Source organism: Chaetura pelagica, unplaced genomic scaffold (genome assembly GCF_000747805.2).
Source record: "Chaetura pelagica isolate M959 unplaced genomic scaffold, ChaPel_1.0 scaffold723, whole genome shotgun sequence".
Lineage (NCBI taxonomy): Eukaryota > Metazoa > Chordata > Aves > Apodiformes > Apodidae > Chaetura > Chaetura pelagica.
This window is the reverse complement of record NW_009952580.1, coordinates 321781-342220: the sequence shown is the minus strand read 5'-3', so window position 1 is coordinate 342220 and position 20440 is coordinate 321781. Positions and strand designations below refer to the sequence as shown.

The 20440-nt window shown below is 38.9% G+C and overlaps 2 protein-coding genes across 3 annotated transcripts in view; one reads left to right on the top strand and one right to left on the bottom strand.

Moving 5' to 3' along the window:
* Positions 1 to 18927, top strand: part of INVS (inversin) — a 76500-nt gene extending 57573 nt beyond the window's left edge. The window contains exons 10-17 of the mRNA XM_009993632.1: positions 1280 to 1386; positions 4633 to 4845; positions 9834 to 10135; positions 10664 to 11471; positions 14480 to 14712; positions 15776 to 15856; positions 17630 to 17683; positions 18812 to 18927. Coding sequence (XP_009991934.1) covers positions 1280 to 1386; positions 4633 to 4845; positions 9834 to 10135; positions 10664 to 11471; positions 14480 to 14712; positions 15776 to 15856; positions 17630 to 17683; positions 18812 to 18927 — 1914 coding nt within the window. The remainder of the gene's footprint in view (positions 1 to 1279; positions 1387 to 4632; positions 4846 to 9833; positions 10136 to 10663; positions 11472 to 14479; positions 14713 to 15775; positions 15857 to 17629; positions 17684 to 18811) is intronic.
* A 1029-nt stretch (positions 18928 to 19956) lies between these two features.
* Positions 19957 to 20440, bottom strand: part of TEX10 (testis expressed 10) — a 53515-nt gene continuing 53031 nt past the window's right edge. The window contains exon 14 of one of the 2 annotated variants that reach the window (XM_009993630.1): positions 19957 to 20196. In XM_009993630.1, the coding sequence (XP_009991932.1) occupies positions 20083 to 20196 (114 nt within the window). In that variant the 3' untranslated portion in view covers positions 19957 to 20082. The remainder of the gene's footprint in view (positions 20197 to 20440) is intronic. The other variant, XM_009993631.1, reaches the window with a different exon arrangement.

Here is a 20440-nt window from a genome sequence, read left to right as displayed (position 1 = left end):
ATATTTCCTTTTAATATTAAACAGCTGATATGGGAAAGATTTTGTAGTCTGTAGGCAGTGTCTTCAGCACAGAGATAGAGCAAGTGAGATTGCACAAGAACTGCTTCCCCCATAAGTATCCACATGCCTATCACTCTTCCAGGTGAAAAAAAGGAACACTGATTATTTGTCCTTTTGTGCCATTTTTCAAGCAGTAAGTGAAATTAGGAGCCAGAGTAATCGTGCAACATCTAACAGAGTTCTTTCTCATATGATATAATTTCTCAGAAGCTGGTAGAACTTCATCAATCAAAGTCATTTCACCTGATTTTTCAAACTTTTCTATATTTATCCATTGTAAGGCATGGATAGGTAATGGAATAGTGGTTTTTATTATGAGTTCTACAGTGCAGGTTGGGGGCATATTCCAACCTGCCACCAGCTCTGTTTGGCATCAGCTTGGGTACAGCTGAACACATCAGCTTCCAGCAGTTTTTCATAGAGATGATGCAGCTCTTCAGCCCTTGGGGCTCAGGGGTCAGCTTACTAGCACTGCACTTGAAGTGTCTTCATGGTTTTCTGTGGTAGCCAGCCTTCTAAGTATTTCCTACATTTGGAGTTCAGGAAAGCAAGTCACAGACAGAAGGCATGGCCTGGAAGCAAAGGAGAATATCTATGTTTTGTTCATGTTAACAGAGCTTGAGGTATTCACATTTTGGTTCTCTGGTCCTAGTCCCAGAGGTGGGTGTATACGAGCTGGCTGTGTAAAGAGTGCAGCTTGAGAGCTGGACTTGTGCTTCATGTGAGAGAAACTAGACTACTCAAATCAAGCTTTTTTTGAAAGCACAGCTGGAGTCCTTCTTTGTTTCCCTGGCCTGATAAGGTTTGCTCAAACTTTATCTGATTTTTAATTTTGTTGTAATTCTTTCAGTCTTATCACAATGTTTTGGAGCAGCTTAGAAAACAGTTTGAACTACAAAGGTTGATGAGAGCTGCTTCAGACCTGGGTGGCATAACTGTAAAGTGAGCAACTCTAGAGCTAGTCTCCAGATACTGTTCTTCAGTTGTCTTAGGTGAAAAAGCACTAGTGTTGTAATCCTGTTTAAAAAAAACAAAACCAAACAAACGCACAATTAATTTTTAAGTGCTGTATTCTTTCATTTTAACAGGGAAGTTTATTTAGAAGAATTAGTTTGCCCTTCGTGTCCAGAAAAGCATTGAATTACAGTACGATTTATGACTTTCATTGTGGCATGATAGAGCTTGGAGATAATGCTTATTTTTGCTCTGTTGTTTGCAGGGAAGAACTGCTTTGCACTGGCTCTGTAACAATGGCTACCTTGATGCTATAAAGCTGCTGCTTGGTTTTGATGCTTTCCCTAATCATATGGAGAACAGCGAGGAGAGGTATTGCTTGTCTGAATACATAATTCTGTCATTTAGCAACTTTAAATCCTAAGTGTTCAGATATTGCCAGAGAATCATGATCTTGTATCTAAAAGAAGTGCTGTAATCTTGGGCTTCAGTGTAAGCAGCATTTCTAGTGTGAAAAATCTCTTATTTAAAGGAAGACATTGCAACTTCAAGGTTAAAAAGTGTGAGCAGTTGAACTTTGAGATTTCTGCAACTTACCCATTCTAGTCTTGTTTGAAATATTAAAGGTCTTTTTCATTTATATCAAGTTGACAGTGTGATATGTATGGACAAATGATGAAAAGGATGCTGCTATTGGAACAGAGTGGAGTTTTGCTTTTATATTTGGTAGGAATACAGTGAGAAGAAGAAAAATGGGAGAAATGTAATGTTACGTTTTAAGAGTGCTTTCAAATTAGCTAGAGGTTAAATGTATTCTAAAGGCCTAGTTGTTGTGGGTTTTTTTTTTTTAAATCCTCCTATAATCATAAAGAGAGGGTACATTTGCATCTCATTTCTTTGTCTTTCATTGACAGATAAATAATAGTTTTTTAAAAGTGAATTGGGTTGCAGAGTTCAAATTAGTCACCTGACTATGAAGATTATTATTATTAGCAGAAATTTGTAATGCCTTTTTTAGAGTAGATGACCTCCTCGTTATTATAAATTAAATTATTATCAATATGCCATATAAATTTGAATATTTCAACATTTTCAATAACATACGGACTTTGAAACCCCATATTTTAGAGCTAAATTTGAGACTTCCATACTTATCTCAGTTTTTAATTGCCTTGTTTCCACGTCATCTGTCCTTTGTTCTTTACTCTAAACCACTCAGACCTCTCTTCTTATTTTTTTAGTGAGAAACACAAATGAAAGTATAAGTAGTTCCTAATTAAGTAGTGCCAATGCTCTCTTTAGTAATTTTGGAAAGAAAATTAAATTAACAGTTGTAATTAAATTATTCTTAATAGGTAAGATATTAAAAGCCACCATTTTACCAGAAAGGAGGCTGCTATTTTCCTTACTTTGTAGAAATCTGCTAATGATGATCAAACATCAGGAAAATACCTCATCTCTGGTTTTACTACAGTCATTCAGTTAGTATCCGTTTTTGTTTCCCTTCTGGCATTAATATATGTTCTTAAGTATAAATCTAGATTACTCAAAATAGAACTATTCCAATTATCAGCCCTTAAGGACTAGTCCATGCACAAAACAAAACAGATCCCCAGTATTTCTAGAAGAGTCACTCTTTAAATATAATTCTCCTAAAAGTATAAATACTCTATATAAAAACTGCACAACTGCCTCTTAATAAACATCCACAGGAGTTGTTTTATTATTAAGAGATTGGAAGTTTGGAAAGTGGAAGAACGGAGTGCTGCAAGAGAGAGGAAAAATAACCTCATGGATACAGTTCATATGGTAATTGGATGACATTTTTTTAATCACTAACAGTTTCACCAAATAGTAATTTATATTTTTTTTTCCCAATACACTCTAGAAAGAAGCTTCCCTTCTACACTTTGCAGGAGTTCAATATGAGATACCAGTCCAGCATTCAAACCTAGTGGTTAAAACTAAATAGGTTTGTGAAACGATGGAGCTGAGGTTGCAGGATTTTAAGCTGCCCACTTGCTTGCAGATAATGTGATCAAGTGCTTAGTCTGGAGGGTGGTAGGTTTGTTCTCTTTGCAAACTTACTTTGTAGTCCAACTTGATTTCCTGGGTGCATCACGTGGTTCCAGTCTAGCTGCTGCTTGACCAACTTCATGCTAAATAATGTACAACACCTGATGGCTGATGTCTCCTCTGTGTGTTTTTCTTTGAATCCGCCTCGATTTAAAAGCTTTGGAGATAACCAGTGGAAAAGAAAATCTATAACAAGCTTTGAACCGACACAACAGTGTAATGGCTGGTTGTGAGGAGTGTATGTGGGCAGCCTTGAATGGGTAGAGCCCACTCATACAAACCCCAATTGAGATTTGATGTGAGTGATGTTTTACTTTCAAAGACGGCTGTAACGGTGTTAGAGAATTCACATGTAAGAATACGGATCTCCATGGCTGGGATCTGTGATATAATACATGGTATTGGTATGTACATACTGGTAGCATAAAGTTCAATATTTTTTGGACCTGTTGAAATATTAATGACTAAGTATACTTTTAAAATGTGCTTTTTGAGATGAGGGCCTTTTTGAAGTTCCCGTTCCTGTGTTAACAAAAATCTGTATCTTTAAATGCTCTCAGCGACACACCTTGACACACACATTTTCATGTTATGTCACTGTCTTTATTCCTGCAGACACTTCTGTTCAGATACTGTTAATCCTTCCATCAAATCATTGCTGCGTGGCAAGTCCAATTGTGCTTTCTGTCTGTTTTTCTTTGCTTACCAGCATTGCGTCGTGACAAGTTACCATCAAGAAGAGCGCTAATTTTCACAATCACATGCACTGACACTTGCTATTTGATAGTCTGGTATTATATAATCTTGATTATGGCTTGTGACTCATGATTTGCAGTCACTATATGTCTTTACCTAATGTCTAAGACTTGTTGGTAGGTACATGATGCTCTTGTGTTGACAATGTGAATTTTGGTGATTTTTTTCAATAGTGCTTTGACACCATTCAAAAGCAAAGCCATTTAATATTTTTAGGACCTGTGTCCATTTGAAAACAGACTTAAGTCTTCCCAGTGCTTTAAAAAAAAAAAGTTATCCCTCAATGCAGGTGTAATCCTGCTGCTTGGTCACTCATACTGTCCTCAGTTATTCTTACAGAAGCAAAGCCAGATTTGACAGTATATCTCTAGAACTTAAATTCATATGGAAACAACACAAAAATGTTTTAACTTGCTTTTTATTTAGATTATATTTCTATATCACAACCTCAATAACACCTTTTGAAGATTGCTTGCCTAAAGCAGGTCATTCTATAGATAGGGTTTTGGAGGATTTTGATCCAGAACTTGGTATAGTCTGCCTAACTGCTTCCCCCATTCTATTAGGAGACTAAAATAGGCCTTAAACATAGTCACAATGTGTAGAATGAGTAAGACAGGAAAATAATACAAAAAAATTAGTAAAACAGCCTACTGAAAACACTGTATAGTCAGCCTTCATACTAGAATTTACCTTATTATGGAGTGAGGGTGAAGTAAATGCTTTAAATGGTTAAAAACTTCATTGTTTGAATCCTGAGGGTTTGTTTTGTCTGGTTTTTCTTAGATATACTCCACTTGATTATGCCTTGCTTGGCGAACACCATGAAGTGATTCAGTTCATGTTAGAACATGGGGCTCTGTCTATTGCTGCCATACAGGACATTGCTGCTTTCAAAATTCAGGCTGTCTACAAAGGATACAAAGTTAGAAAGGCTTTTCAAGAGAGGAAAAATCTTTTAATGAAGCATGAACAACTGAGAAAAGATGCTGCTGCCAAGTAAGTCAGAAACTTTACATCTCCTCCTGTAAATAGACATTTGTCCTAAGTGTATGAATTTATCTGTTACTCATCTTCACTTGTTCTTCCTCCTCATAAAATTAATGAAAATGTAGAAAACATATAATGGAATTTTTTCATACATGATTTTTTTTTAAATATAATCTCAGATTAAATAACAAGCTTTCTATAATCTGCAAGAACAAGGCAAAATATCAAAAGCTGAGAAACTAGCATGTTAGCATCCATGAATGCTTAACTGATATTCTGTGTGATGATGAAAAGGCTTGGAAAACATTTCTAACTCTAAGGTAACAGAAATAAATATTGACCTGTCAAGTCTTTTGTATCAGTTCTGAAAAGAAATTTGAAGTAAAAGAACAAACAGGAAAATCCTAGTCTTATAAATCTTAACTGACTGTTTCACAAGGGAGGTGGTGCTTTTCTGTCATTGAACCCCTGGATTTTATTTGCAACTTCTGCCTTGGCACATACATTTTCTGCTCTTGAATTAGAGGGTTACCAGGAAATAATTACATTAGAAGTATATCACTAACATATGCAGTTCAAATAGTTATTTGAAGATATGTAGGGTCTGACTAGAGTTCCTACCCTATTTAAATAGAGGCAATAGTAGCAAAGTGGTGAAATTCTGGAATCAGAACATACATAAATTATCACCAAAATATTTCACTTGCTTGGGCTTTAATCCTTAAGACTCATAATATGAAGAAGAACAAATTAGTACCTGGTTTCTCTTGAAAAAGTCAGATTCTTGAATGAAAAAACATACCAGTCTGAAAAGATTTCTACATTATTTTGTTGTACTATTTCTGTAAAGAGAGGTCATATGAATAAACATACAACATAATTATTGCACCTAGAAGTATTTTGGTTGCATCCATATGTCACAGACAGACTCAGCTGCACCCTGTTCTATTTCAGATGTGATAGTTTGATGATCTGCCCAACCGGCTGGTCTGATCTTGATTGGGTTTGAATACTGCTACTGCTCTATTAGTTAAAAATTGCTAAGGCTCAGTAAGAACCAAAGCTAGAAATACAGGATCACTAATCTCATGCTCACATCTTTAGATTCTAGTTACATCTTGCAACCCCCGCTACTATTTGCCTTTTCTGCTAAAATCAGTAGGAGTCAAACCCATGCATGGGGAAGTTGCTATTGCCTTTGAAAATATCCCAAATATCTTACATGTTTCTTTTTAATTTGGAGAATTCTGTTTCTTGCTGTGTGGTCACAACTGACTACTGAATGAGGTAATTTTATTCATTGTGATGACAGTCATTTTTATAAGAATCTGCGATACCTCATCTAGAAGAGTAAATGAAAAAGGATTGTCTCATGGAAATTTGGGGGTGTTTTTATCATTGTTTTCCTTCTGAGTTTCTGATGCACTTTCTGAAACATACTAAGCTGCTGTTTATTTGTTTGAAAACAATAGAAACTAAATCTGTGTACCAAATGCCATAAAACAATTAAAATACAATTGGAGTGTACATGCAAATCATGTTGTCACATAACAAATTTTATTTAATTGCAACTTTATGATCTGTAATAAACTAGAGGGGACATTATGTTGTCATCATTCTGTGTACCCATCTGTGCATTCCACAGCTAAAATTGGCCAGGGTGTTGCTACCTAAAAAAAACCTGATACCCCTGCTGATGTTTAAAATCTGCTCTCCAGAAAAAAGTAGATACTATGTGAAGAACCAGAATGATGAACTCCTAGATTTAAACCCCCCCAACTATTTCAGTGTATGTATTCAAATTTGCTTTGTAGTGTGTTATTTTAGAGAGTTTCACTAATACAAATAATTCCTAAGTCTTCATGTTTCTAATTAGTCTGCTCTTGTAAATTATTTTTTAAAACAAACAGCCAACTTCTTATACCTGTATTGTTTTCTGGAAAAGTTACATTCACGGTAATCGTTGCATCTTACGTGTTTCTACTCTAACCTATTATTCTTTGTTGAACAAACCTGTTCAAAGAAATGGTTATTGATAAAATAAAGACTAAAAGAGACAGAAATGACATGCACACTATTATGGCCTGGAGGAAAGACACATCAGGAGACCAGTTTTGCTAAGCAGAGACGCCATGACAGACCCATCACCGATGATTTCATGATGATTCCATGATAATTCCATCCTTCTTCTGAGCTTACATAGATTAAATGGAATAGGCCAATGTTGCTGTCTGTCTAACTCAGCCTTCTACAGGGGGGTCACAGATCTCCCCGTAGTGTCTGAGCCGGCAGAGTAAAGATGTGACCTTGAAGACCCAGCAGTTAGAAAAACATTCCACCGTTATCCATCTTAGCTGGAACACTCTGCTGCTAATTAAACGAAAGCTTAATGAAGGCAAAAAAAACAGTAGAAGGAAAAGTGGTTTCATCCTGGCTCAAACTAGGACAGTAATACATCGTAAACATTGAGCAGAAGCATCCCTGCTGCAACAATGCTATTTAAATCAAGAGCTGGGAGATTCAGCTTGAAAGAAAATGGAGAGGTAAAATTGAACCTGCTACCTGTGGGCATTACCCACATGGACTGTTCCATTCACTCTAGGATCTGTACCATAACTGTACACATACAGTGCCCCCTTAAAGATCAGTATCATAACCCCTAGGATCACTAGGCTGGTGATTATATGGATGATTATGGCTACAATTCTGTCGATTAACCATGAAACCATACAAGAGCAGCTACACAGAGCAGAATGCTCTCAGCTGCACACCACGTGTACAGTTGCATGTTGGGCAAAAGGTCCAGTAGATTCACTGCAGAAAGTGCCTGTTTAGTGCTCAATCCATCATGAAATTCATCAGAACTGCCGCCCATTGCTATCTGAGGGATTCCTCCCATCAGAGATGGAATTTTGAACACTCTCAATTACTGACAATTTATGATCTGGGCTTAAAATCAGGCCCCACGTTGGGCACCAATAAATTGTCACTATTTTACTTGGGTTCCACAATAAGGCTCTCAATTCCCTCCCACCCAGGTAGGGAAGGAGAGGCAGAAAAAGAGAGAGACTTGGCTGGGTTGAAAACTAACCTACACAGCTTTAATTAAGCAGATAAAAGAAAATGTATACAATTACATAAAAATATGTTCATATATATATGCAAAAGCCTCTTGCCTCTCCCCACCCACAGCACGCTCCTTAGCTGCAAACAGTCCTGAAAAATTCCAGAGCAGCTGGAGGAAGTGGAAACTGATGAGAGTCAGGAGAGCTTGAGCCTGGGGGTGGATGGACGGAGTCCTCCCCGGACAGCGGAACTGACGGGAATCAGAGATTATGTGTCCATACTGTCATGATGATGGCCTACGAATAGGGAGTTTTGAAATCCCTTGTGTTTAGTATTTCATCACTTTCAGCTGAAAAATTAGCACCCAAACAAGACCTTTTAGAAAAAAAATCCCCTTCAACTTCTAGACCTGTGTGATTTCAGTAACTTTACAACTAGTAAGTTGCTGAAGTTACTGTTTGGAGTTAATCTGCTCATCCAAAGAATGCAGGCTGCTTGGGCTGGATCATGGATCATACAGCCTTGCTCACAATTTCTTTTCTATTACCCTGCATGGAGGATACTGCTTGATTCTTGTGAAGAAAAGGAAACTAGTGTTCTGTGAGTAGTACGTTCTGCTTTATCAGCTCAAACATCCAAGTAATGGCAGTGAGATCCATACTGTACACAAGCCAGACATCCCTACATAGTTCTTCTGTGGAATGCCAATATTATTTGAAACTACTTTTTCCCATGCCAGAGAGATTACTGAACCTCAGGCTGTCAGGAGGGTATTCCTTAGATCAATTAGCAGCTTTTCAGGTACAAAGTTTAATGAACTGCTTTTGCAGAGCGTACTTGATAAGATAGTACTGACAGATCAAGTTAAGGCTTCTCCCTAGCAGCTCTCACTGAAGTGACATATAGTAGCATGGATACGACTCACGGGAACTGGGGATGACGTCCTGCATAACTCACCTGTCATGTGCTGTGCTGCCAGCTCGTGTGTCTGTAACAGGCAGCAAACTACACAGTAGCACTGGAAGCAGGTTAAAATACCAAGCAGCTACACCCCACGACATTTACCGCCTGTCCATTCCAACAGGGGAAGTGTCACTTTGTCTTACAGCCAGTGCTTAATTTATAAAAACAAATTCAATGGTAGGTAGATGTCTCATATTTGCTGTGTGCTATTGGGTTTCTTCTGCTTTGTAGGAAAAAGAATTTAAAAGCCAAAGTGTAACAATATCCCACTGTATTTCAAAATGGGCTGCAAAACTTCATTCAGCAGAGGTGCCTTTCCTAAGCTTGTCCAAAATTATCTTCTATAGCTACACTATCTAAGAGATGCATGACTTCTTTCATTTTTGAACACCAAATGTCACAATTGTAATGACTTCCCATGTGCACACGAGTCTTTGAGTCACATTGTATATTTTCAGTATTTATTTTTGAAGTTTATAATTGTCCGTATTATTTATGACACAGGTAAGTATGAAAAATATGGGGTTTTCTTAAACTATTTTTCATTGCTACTTAAAATCATTAGTATCATATTTCTTCTGACATCTCTTCAAAATCCTACTTTTAATGTTTTTATGTTTACAAAAAGCCTAAGTTTCATTGTTTTCCATGGGAGTGTTTCAAAGGGAGTGTTTTAAAATCAGCTTACGCTGCCACAAACTGAATGGCCAGCTGGCTTGTAAGGACTTAGCCTTCATTAAGCTGTAACTGCAAGTTAGTTGTTATTTTTTTAATCTAACTAGGATATTTAAATGCAATTGCTGTCACTTTATCACAAAAAAATATATATATATACTAAAGTATAATCATATTATAGAAAAGGTTTTATTGTGATGGTCTCAGGTTTCTAGAGAGGAAGGTGTTTGAGTTAGATACATGTTCCCAAGATTTTGTTTCTGCAGTTCTTATGGTATTGACTATAATTACAGGAAACGTGAAGAGGAAAATAAGAGAAAAGAAGCCAAGTTGCAAAAGGGGGTGGAGAACGTGGAGCAAAATAGGTTTCGAGTACAACAGAACCCTGCAAATCGAGAGAAGACTGCCAGCATCTCACAGTCACCTAATAAACAGATGGATACACCCAGTAAGAGGCCTCTGGCCCTCAGTGCTTCACAAATTCCACTAGGGAGAAACGCTGGAGGTTCACCTAAAGCTTGTCACAGCAAGGGGACACCAAAGGAGAGCTGCCTGTCAGCGGAGCCTCAGAGTGAAGGTCATAAAATCAGGCAAGGTTTGTAGTCTTGTCCTGGCTATCCTTTATGTCCATGTGTGGGGGTGTTCTATATATAGGACCTGTTTTACTCATTCTGTCATTTCCAGTTCTTTCATTATTTAAGCAATTCATATAGGATAGTTAGATACAGATTCCTTTACGGCATGTGTTCTGTTAGCATAAGTAGTCAAAAACACCAGTATCTACAGTGTCTGTAAAAAATTATAAAATACATAAGAGCAGGTTGTTGGGAGTTTTTCTATTGCTTGCACTGTTTGGAGGAAATGAGATCAAGGATATTTGACATATCGGTACTTAAATGTAACGTGAGAAGGAAAAATACTTGTGGAACAGTAAAGCAAAGGAAGGAGTTTGGGACTGTACAGTTACAGGCTTCTGATTCTTCCTGCTTACACTTTTTTCTTTTTTTATAATTTAAGTAGATCCTAGTGAGCCTCAAAGGTAACTGAACAACAAAACTAGAGATGTAGACCGTGTTTTGCTGGATCAGAGACTAAATGTCGGTTTCTCTTTCTCTATCTAAAGATTCATTGAGGAAACACATCAGAAGCAAATCAAGCTGTGTCCATTTCCATTGTGGCAAAGCAAAAGAGGGGACAAAGGTTGAAGCGAAACGTCAGGTGTCAGCTGCTGCAGAACTGAGTGGAGAAAAGCAGAAGGAGCACACTGCCGAGGCAGTGGGTACCTGTGCTCCCAGGAGCAGAAGGCATCCTTCTTCTGCCTGCAGGACCGCTAGTGTCGGGGAGAAATTCAGAGAACCAAGTCAGTCTTTACCTGGCAGCAGGGACCACTGTGAAGGGACGGATGTGTTCTTCTGCAGTGTCAGTTGTACTGGTGGAATTGTGAGAAACTCAAAGCAGTGTGAAGCGTCTTCCAAAGGCAAAAGGCATCAGCAGAAATCCAGAAGTAAAGAGGTCAGCGATAAGCGATGTTCACCAGCTGGCTCCAGTAGACCAGGCAGTGCCAAGATGGTATTTGTCAATGCCAGAACTGACAGTGTGCATCCTGTAGAACAAACTAACAAAGTGGGAACTAATGACTTAGCAAAAAAGGCCTCCCCTTTATTGTCTGCTGAGGCAGAACCTACCAGAACTGTGCCAAAAAACCCAGCAGTGTGTTCCGCTCAAGACGACAGTTTGAACTTGGAAAAACCAGGCATCATTGGATCCAGGAATGCGGATGATCAGTTGTGTTCTGTCACATGGCAAAGTACAAACATTGAGCTAATCCCCTTAGAGCTTCGAATGCAGATCATAGAAAAAGAAAGAAAAAGAAAAGAGCTGTTTCGGAGGAAGAACTATGCTGCTACAGTCATACAGAGGACTTGGAGAAGGTAAGACTACTCTTTGAGTAGCTAGAGAAGAGGGAGATGTAAGTAGATGCACATTAAATTAGACTTGGTGGCAATGCTGTTTATTTGGTCCTTTTGTTTTCAACATTATCAAGTGCTAATTCAGTGCTTTCAGAAAGAACTTCCCATCGCTCGGGAAGAGACACCAGACCAGGTATAATTTTATGCTAGAAACACATAGAAGTATGAGTTTGAGTTGTGGTGTTTCTCTAAAGTTAGAATTAAATATATTTGTCTCACTTGAAAATTTTAATAGTAGTGATTTACTTCTGGGAAGTTTATTGAGAGCTACTGTGAGATACAACACAATGGTACTGGACTACTTAAGTATATTAAACTTTCCTTTCTCAGAACATTTTTTCAATTCCCACAGTTCACAGACTTTATAAATGTAGTCCTCAAAAGTGTATTTTAAGGTGTGTGGCTTGCCAAAGGTTAATGGCCTCTCCAGCTTGTTGAGGCTTACAGATTGTGTCTGGCTTGCTCTCTTGTGGGAACACCAAGGTCTGTACCATTCTCCAGGGTCCACAGTTAACAAAAGCTGGAAATAAGATAATTGCTGTCACTGTTGCTTTCCTGCTGGAGTCAAGCTGTGCTTTTTAATATATTATTGCTATATGCATACTTTGACCCGCACTGTTTTTTAAAATTTGAACTTCTGTAACAACGAATCTGAATACTATTTGTCAGCTTTGCACATACATTCTGTATTTCTTTTATGTGCAGTAGTTTTATTGACTAAGCCTTGGGTATTTTGTTAAGGCACCACATCAGATTTGTAGAGCATCAAACGTGGTCCCTTTCTTCTTTTTTCTCACAAGGATCAAAATGATCTGCTAGGGGAGAGCTGAATTTAAAAAAATGGGCACATGCTCTAAAAGATAACTGCCTACATCTTCTGGGTGTCAGAGCCTCACAGCTGTTTGCTTGTCACTAAAAGCTACCAGAAGTTCCCTACGAATATGAAATCACAGCTGGGTGCAAAGGTGGAGTGCCTGTGAATGGGTCATTTCACCTATCAGCAAAGGCATTAATTACCAAATTCCAAGAGAAAAGCTTAGTATTTTTTTCTGCTCAAGTGTAAAACAGATCCCCAATTGTGTTCCCTCCAGTGGGATTCACACAACCCATCCTTGGTTCAAGGATGAGTTTTGCTAGCAAGTCACTAACTGTGCCCCTTCCCCCCCCCCCCCACCCCCTCACTTTCCTTTCCTCCCCTATTTAGACCCCAGTGTAAATTAACTTAGGTCTGCCTGTACCAAATCAAAAAGTCTCTCATGTCTCCTCATTTGTTGTCCATCAGGGAATTACTTCAGAGGTGCCACTTCTCTGCAAGTTTCTTCCCAGCAAGGGAGGTTATTGGAATATGTTAAAAGGATGAGCGAGATAATGATAGACCATTTAATGTGAAAATGATCCTAGGCAAAATCATGATGAGGTTGCTACAAGATACATGCAGGAAAGGAATAGCATCATTAATGCCTGCTAGCATGATTTCAGGGGAATAGTTCTTGTAAAATTGATACGGTCCCACCCACGCCACAATTGTGCCCCCTCCCCCCCCCCCCCCAACCTGTTCACTTTCTCTTCCTCTCCTACCCAGTTGAAAAGTTCTAAGTGACATGTTATTTAACAGAAGTGGATCCTTTTTTTCCATACAGTGCTTTGCAACTTACAAGCACTAGACACTTACTGGCAAGATGCAGTTGTTCCCCACATTGTTATGTACTTTATTGAGCCATGTAACAGTACCTGCCTGAATTTTGATGTTGCACCAAATTAGGATTAAATGAGTTTGCTGCAGCCAGCAAATTTCACAGAGTTAATTCACTAAGATTACTCAAAGTTTAAAATTATTTGGGCTGTAACTGAGCATATCACAGCCCTTTGGCATACTTTTGTGCTTTTATGTACTTACTTTCTGTATATGGCTGCTGTTGTGGTTGAATTATATAGGTCATTGGCTTATAATGTATATTTAAACTACTTGTATCTGGTTGTGGTTTTATTTTAGAAACAGTTTTAATTTAGCAATGAAACAAAATCACCTCTCTCTCTTTCCTTCCTCATTCCCCTTACTGAGGCATCTCCAGTAGAAGCATTTTTGAGCACTGGAGGGAATGATGATCAATGTGTTTTGGCCCATTACCAAACACCTATAATTAATATTTTACAAGTGTTACTCAATGTTCACTTGTGTCAGGTTTGTACTGGGAAGATTCAGAGCTCATTGCTAGGCCTGTTAATAGACCTTGCAAGTGTGAAATGCCACTATCTGACTGAGCACTTACCTTGAACAGCTCCTGGTTGCTGGTGCCATCAGCCACCACAGTGGGAAGAAGGGCAGTTAATCTGCCACTGCCAAGTAAGATGGAAGCTGCTGTGGCAAGGTTGGGTCGGGAGCCAGGGAGCCTTTGAAGGGAAGGGGTAAAAGGCAAGAGCAGATAGCTGGAAAGAAAGTGAGGGGAACATCTTCAGAGGGGGGATGGAAAGCCCCTCAATTTTCTGTAGAGTCAATGTGCCTCCCTTAGAGGCAGATTTGGCTCTTGCATTGATGGACTGAGGATGCGAAGTGGTGAGGCACGCTAGGGAATTTGGTGTCATCAAACTGTGACTGCAGCGAAGGTGATAAACCAGTACTGGTTGTACTATTAGATCATAAATACTTCTAGGTTTTGTCTTTCCCAGATTTCTATACATTATAAAGCAGTTGATAAGCTCATGTTGCAGTGTTGGAACTTTTGATACCTGTGATGCCCAGGTCTTAATTAGCTGTGTGGAATAATGGATGCATCCAGAATGCCAGAATTGAACCCAGCTCCTGCTTTTCCTTCTGAGCAAACATTTCTCATCCAAATGACATAGGGCATCAGTGGGAGTTCTGTTTTCCCAGTTACTCGTGTAACCCACCATGTGAACTGATGCGTGGCAAGCACCGAAGTTAAAACAGGTCACCTAAAACAAGTGCTCTTCTCTTTTCTGCTCTCTAGTTACCAGCTAAGACAGGAGTTGTTTCAGCTTCTCAGTGCTAAGCGGCAGTGCAAAGAAGATGAAGACAAATGGAGACAAGAGGCAGCTGCCTTCTTCATTCAGGTTGCTTGGAAGAAACAGCTGAACCGTAGCCCCCTGAAATCAGCTCCTTCATGTAAAGATCTGAAACCCGTAAACAAAACCAGCTCAGCCATAAAAAGCAGCAAGCAGTCCATCCTTAAGCAGATATATGGTAATTTTGTCTTCACTACTCTTAATCTAAATAGCTGGGCTTTTATTTTTAAAACAGGGTGTATTCTTTACCTGATTGTTAGGGATTGCAAGTGTTTATAAAAACTACCCTGAATCTCAGGTGTTCTGGGTAATTATGTTTCTGTTTCAGGTTGAAAAAAAAAATCCACAACAACTCTGTGATTTAAAATGCTGCTGCTAAGGCTGTTTAAATCACTACACAGAATTATTCCAGCATGGGTCCTGAGCAACAAAGGAAATCTGTTGCCAGGGCTGCTCACATATATCAAAGTGGAAAGAGAATAGAGCAGTTAAACTGGGGATAACTCCTGCATCAGTGCACAGTGGCTATCTGGATTATAGAATGGTTTGGTTTGGGGTTTTGTTTGGTTTTAAGCATGGTTTAAAACTTTTTTGTTGCTGTTTTGTATTGCTTTTTAAAAAATTCCATTTGAAGAATGTGGTCTTGCTCCATGTTAATAACTTTTTTGGTTGAAGACAGATGGTTATTTACTGGAAGAGCAAGATCATCTTCTCTAGTAACACTGCCTTGCTTTGCTCAGTGCCTGAATGTGCAGAGGGCAAAGGAGAGCACCTTGAGGAAAGGGCTGAGGAAAAGCATTGCTTTTCATCCTAGAGTTCCTTTAGAGTGTGGATCACTGATGGAGTAAGGGTGTGCTGACTATAGGCACTTGACCAGGTGGTAAGTCACTTCTGTCGTGGCTGAGTAGTTTGGATAGCCAAAAAGGGTAAAATAGATAAACGAAGCTAATAATTTCATTATTTTTTTACTTTTTGCTTTTGTTTTGGTGTGTTTTTTTGTTGTTGTTGGTGGTGGTTTTTTGTAGCAACTGCAGGATTTTACCTTTTGATAAAGTTCAATTGTGGTTGTTACAATCATCTGACGTATAGAACATCTCATTAGCTTCCTCATCATAAATGAGAATACATAAATGAGAATTAGTGCTTGGATAAAATAGTGCTGTAGCCTACTTAAATGCTTGATAGCTATACATAATTACATCTTTATGTGAATAAACACAGAGATGTTTGTATTGTTTAAGGACGTTCTCAGGAAGGCAAAGTCTGTCAACCAACCAGACCACCTTCTAAGCTGAAGCTTTCTGATGTGCAGCTGGTCTCAGGTAGGACACACACATTTTAAGAATACATTTATATTCATGTACATAAGAGATTGGTTTCATGAAAGAAAAGAAGAAGTATGTTCAAAATCTGGGATTTCATAGCAAAACATGTAACTGCTACCAAACTGTTGTGCTTGCACCCTCTTTTTTTCACTACTTCTGACTTAGTTGAGCACTGCACTATTTTATGTGGAATCATCTATATGCAAATTATTTTCATTGGGCTGTTACTAAGAAAGACCATAATATAATGGACTAACACAATGATAAGCCAGATAACATGCACCTGTGGTTAAAATTGCTTACAGATGCTCCTATTTTGGTTCGGCAGCACAAATACTTACTAGCCCTGTAGAATTAAAGAGAGCAGATTGCTACATGTGCCAGGAATTCCCACACCTGTTTCTTAGAAATACATGGTTCAATAATAGATTCACAGAATGGTTTGGGTTGGAAGGGACATCAAAGATCATCTAGTTCCAACCCCCCTGCATAGGCAGCGACACCTCCCACTAGACCAGATTGCTCAGAGCCCCATCCAGCCTGGCCCTGAACACTTGCATACACAAAAACTTGAAAATCCAACATTCCTCATCTGATTGTTGCCCTTTCTTCTAAAATAGCATATAGGGGTTCCTGTGCTGTGCACAAAGCCTCAATTTTTTCACAGCATTTTACTTGCAGTAAGTTTTAAAGCTCTAAAAAAAAATCATGCATTTCTTTTCTGCTTTACTCGGAGTCCATGTAGTCATTACCAGGTCTTGGGAAAGCCTTAATTCTGTTTGTAACTGAAATTTTATGTATGGATGTTGGGGCAGCAGGGTTGGCATGACCAGGGTTGTGAAACCATGCAGGCAGATGTGGGCTACACTGTGAAACAGAACAGCATCAAGAGCAAAGACTATAGAGGTATTATTGAGGTCATTAAGGGCTGGAACTTTCATGCATGTGGCATTGACAGCTAGCTTAAAAATTAAGTATGTGGTCATCTCTCCTACTACTTCCTTACTAAGTGCCATTTTAAAGACTTTTTCTTCAAGTGTATTATGCACCTACTCAGGGCTGGGAGCGGTAGGAGTGTTAACACTTCTCCATCTGAAGATTCAGTGCCTTGGACATTTGGTCTTCAGGACTGAAACACGACGTAGTTGAGAGGTCAGCCACAGGTAGACAGCAACAAAGCAAATGCTTCAAGGAGACAGTAGTTCAGGTCATCTGAAAAGGGAAGCAACATACATTTTCCAACTAGTTTAACAGAACTCTGAAGTCAGACCTGTCCTGGAGTTCATTGCAGTGGTAGGTGAGTTTCTGCCTCACTAAGAGATAGGTGTGGTGTTTTTTTTTTTTCTTCCACTGCTTGAAAACTGTTTTAATTAAGAGGCATGACCAGACAGGTGTTTGATTGCCACTTCTTCATGCAGATATGAATCTAAATTTTAGAAGAGCTTTAGCAAATAATGCTTCTATTTGTTTAACTTCTCAGGACAACAGCTCTCCCTGTCTCCTGAAATAAAAAGGCTTTCTTTTCAGATTTGAGTGTCCTTTGCTTTCATAACTTGGTGACGAATAGGATAGTGATAGGAACTCTGCCCAGATCCTTTAGAACACTACCTACTTTTATTCACCTAATAGGAGCTCAGGGAACTTTTAGCCCTTACTTAAAGACAATAACATGTTTTTCATCTGACTGCCTTTGTGCATGACAACATTACATTTGTTGGAAAAGTTCAGAGCTGTCAGTGGCTAATGCCAGATGCTCCATTTCTGACGTAGGTGCCTGGAGTAGGTCAGAATGGACTGTTCAGTTTGATTCTCCTCTTGCAGAAGGTGCATCTGGGAAGGTGAAGACTGACTGTCAGCCCTAGTTTTCATGTTCGTAGAGCTAGAGGAAAAAGCACACGGTGACAAATCTGTAAGAGGGACTGACACCAAACTCAACTTACAGACTTCAATAACCGTAACACTTAGGAGTGGGGACACACAGAAGGTGCTTGAAAGGTACAAATAAGTAAGGGGGACAGAGGGTGACAGGTAGAAGTGTGCAGTGGGATATACAGACATGGGGTAGGTGCTCTGAAATACTCTGGCAAATAAGGGCCTTTATGATTGTTACAAGGAAAATATTTTGGGACCTGAAAGTTGTTCCTTTTAAAATTCTATTAAATAGATGCTTTTTGTCAATTTAGTAAGCAGCATTTCAAGAGGCTCCCTGCAGCAGGCCAGACAGATAAGCCCCTTTTTTTGTTTCACTGTAGACATTAAGGTGTAATCATAGAGTTGTCAAAGTTTTGCAATTCTTGGCATTAGAAAGATGTCCTCAAGATGGGCTGGGTTTACCCTGCAATGAAAGGTTCAGCTTTGTACTTGGGACAACCCTGGCTAGACCAGGATAAAGCACTGAAATAGTTGCATCCAATCTCTTCAAAACTGGAAGACACACATATTAGCTGCAGCACACAATGGTGAGTAAAAAGCTTTGAATGAGTCCAGAGGTTCAGCCAGACTCAGCATGGAAAGGAAAGGTCAGCTGACACTCATTTCTGCTTTCTAATAACTCAGAGTACTCACTTTAGCCATGGACTAGTTTCCACTACTTTCTAGAAATGACCCAGTGCCTGAGATGTTGCTTAATACTGCCCAACAAAACCTGTTGCTGCTCTTCAGGACACTCTGCCAACTGTGTTAGTGCCTGGAAACCTGCATTTGTTGGTGAGGGTCAGTCTGAAGTCCAGCTCCATTATTATAGGCTGCATTAAACAGGCACTGTGGCAACTCTCCATAAGCAGCACCACAGGTGCCACAGAAACTAAACTGCGTGTACAGATAATCAACAGTGAGATGTTAGGAAAAAAGGGATGTTCTTTTCCTGGCAGATTCAAATCTAGAGCGCAGTGTAGATGAAACTTCTTCCTATCCACTAGAGTTACTCATCAAAACTCTTCTGTTCTTTTACAGTAAACAACCTACAGTGTGTGAATTTGCTGGAGAACATGGGAAAATCAAAGCAATTTTCATACAACATGAGACCAACCACTGCTGCAAAATCAAAAAACACAAGACCCAAGCACTGAGCAAAACTGGATGTTTGGAATTTAAACAGCACATTGTGGTACAGCTGTTATCTTTCATCATGCACAAATCACATACAGCATACTAAACTTGAACATATTTTCAGTGTTGTATTATCTCAGCATTATGTGCCAAGCAGGCTTCTAAGGAGTTGGGACTAATTTTGTGTATGAATTTTTAAACTTTTTAAAATGCAACTGTTAATTTATTTACAGATAGGATTAAATTCTATTTAAAAACAAAAAATTAAGCACTAAGCCCAGCATTACAAGAGTTGCAAGGGCTCCCCAAGCCTTCTGTTGCCAAAAGCAGGAATTTTGAACGTGTTCATCAAATGCAGTTTCAAAGGAGCAGGAAACTGTACAGAGGATGTATCAGTTCTGAAAGACTGCTGTTCAATTTCACCTCAAATTTATTAAATGTATTTCACAATCTAAACAGGAATGTAAGAACAGCCTTCATGCTCCACTTCTGCACTGAATAAACAGTTGTTTCTTAGCTAGTTATGGATTTGGAAGGCAAAGTAGAGATGTTGACCAAAAAACCCACAGTAAAGAAACTGCTTTCCACAGCCTATGGAAATGACATGGGGTTGGTTTTCTACCCTCTGAGATTATCACCAGTTTTCTTCCATAGAAATACCTATTTTTATACATGCAGAAAAATACTTCCTACAGAAGGCCAGAAAAGATGGGACCAATTCTAGAACAAAACGTGTTCTTGTACTAGCTTTGGAGCTGCCTGCGTACAGTATTTACCTTGCACAAAGTTATTTTAAAATATAAACTCAGCAAAAATTAAAAAAATGTTACTCTAGTTTCAAAGTATATTGCTTTCTGTTTTTTCTTCTAGTTCATATTACATAATTCTGATTTCTTTTAACCAACATGATGCTTCAAAATAACTCTCTGCAAGCACTTAAGCTTCAAGGAGACAGGATTTTCTTTAACTCTCTCCCCATGGTCACCACATCCACTAAAAACAACCTCCAAGTAATGTCTATTTGTTTGAAAAGAGAGGCAATAGAAGTCTGCAGTTCTTTGTAAAATTTTTATTCTGGTTCACTTAGAAAAAAAAATTGACAAGCTTTGTTCCAACATCTTCCATTCAAAACTAAATAGAAGTAAATGCTTTACAATAAATGCAGTTCAACCTCTTTAATATACCGAGTTTATAGGGCCAGGTCCCGGGGGGTGAGAGGCAAGGTAGATGTTGAAACAGTAATGGAGGTCTGTTAGCCACTGCTCCTGAACTTCACCACTCTTCAGTGTCTAGAAAGAAGGGGGAAAAAGGGAAAACTCAGTCTCACCAGCAGCACTTGCAAAGCTTGGCTTTGCTTTTCATCAGGTGCATGGTTAAAGGTACAAGGTGACCTTGTTCACCTGCACACAGTGACCTTATTCTTCTCGTTTATACATTTCAACACAGAATGTCTGTTAAAGCCAGAATAATGAAGCGTTACTACCTGGTACACTAAGTCAGCGTTACATTATGAGGTGTGTGAATCATACCACG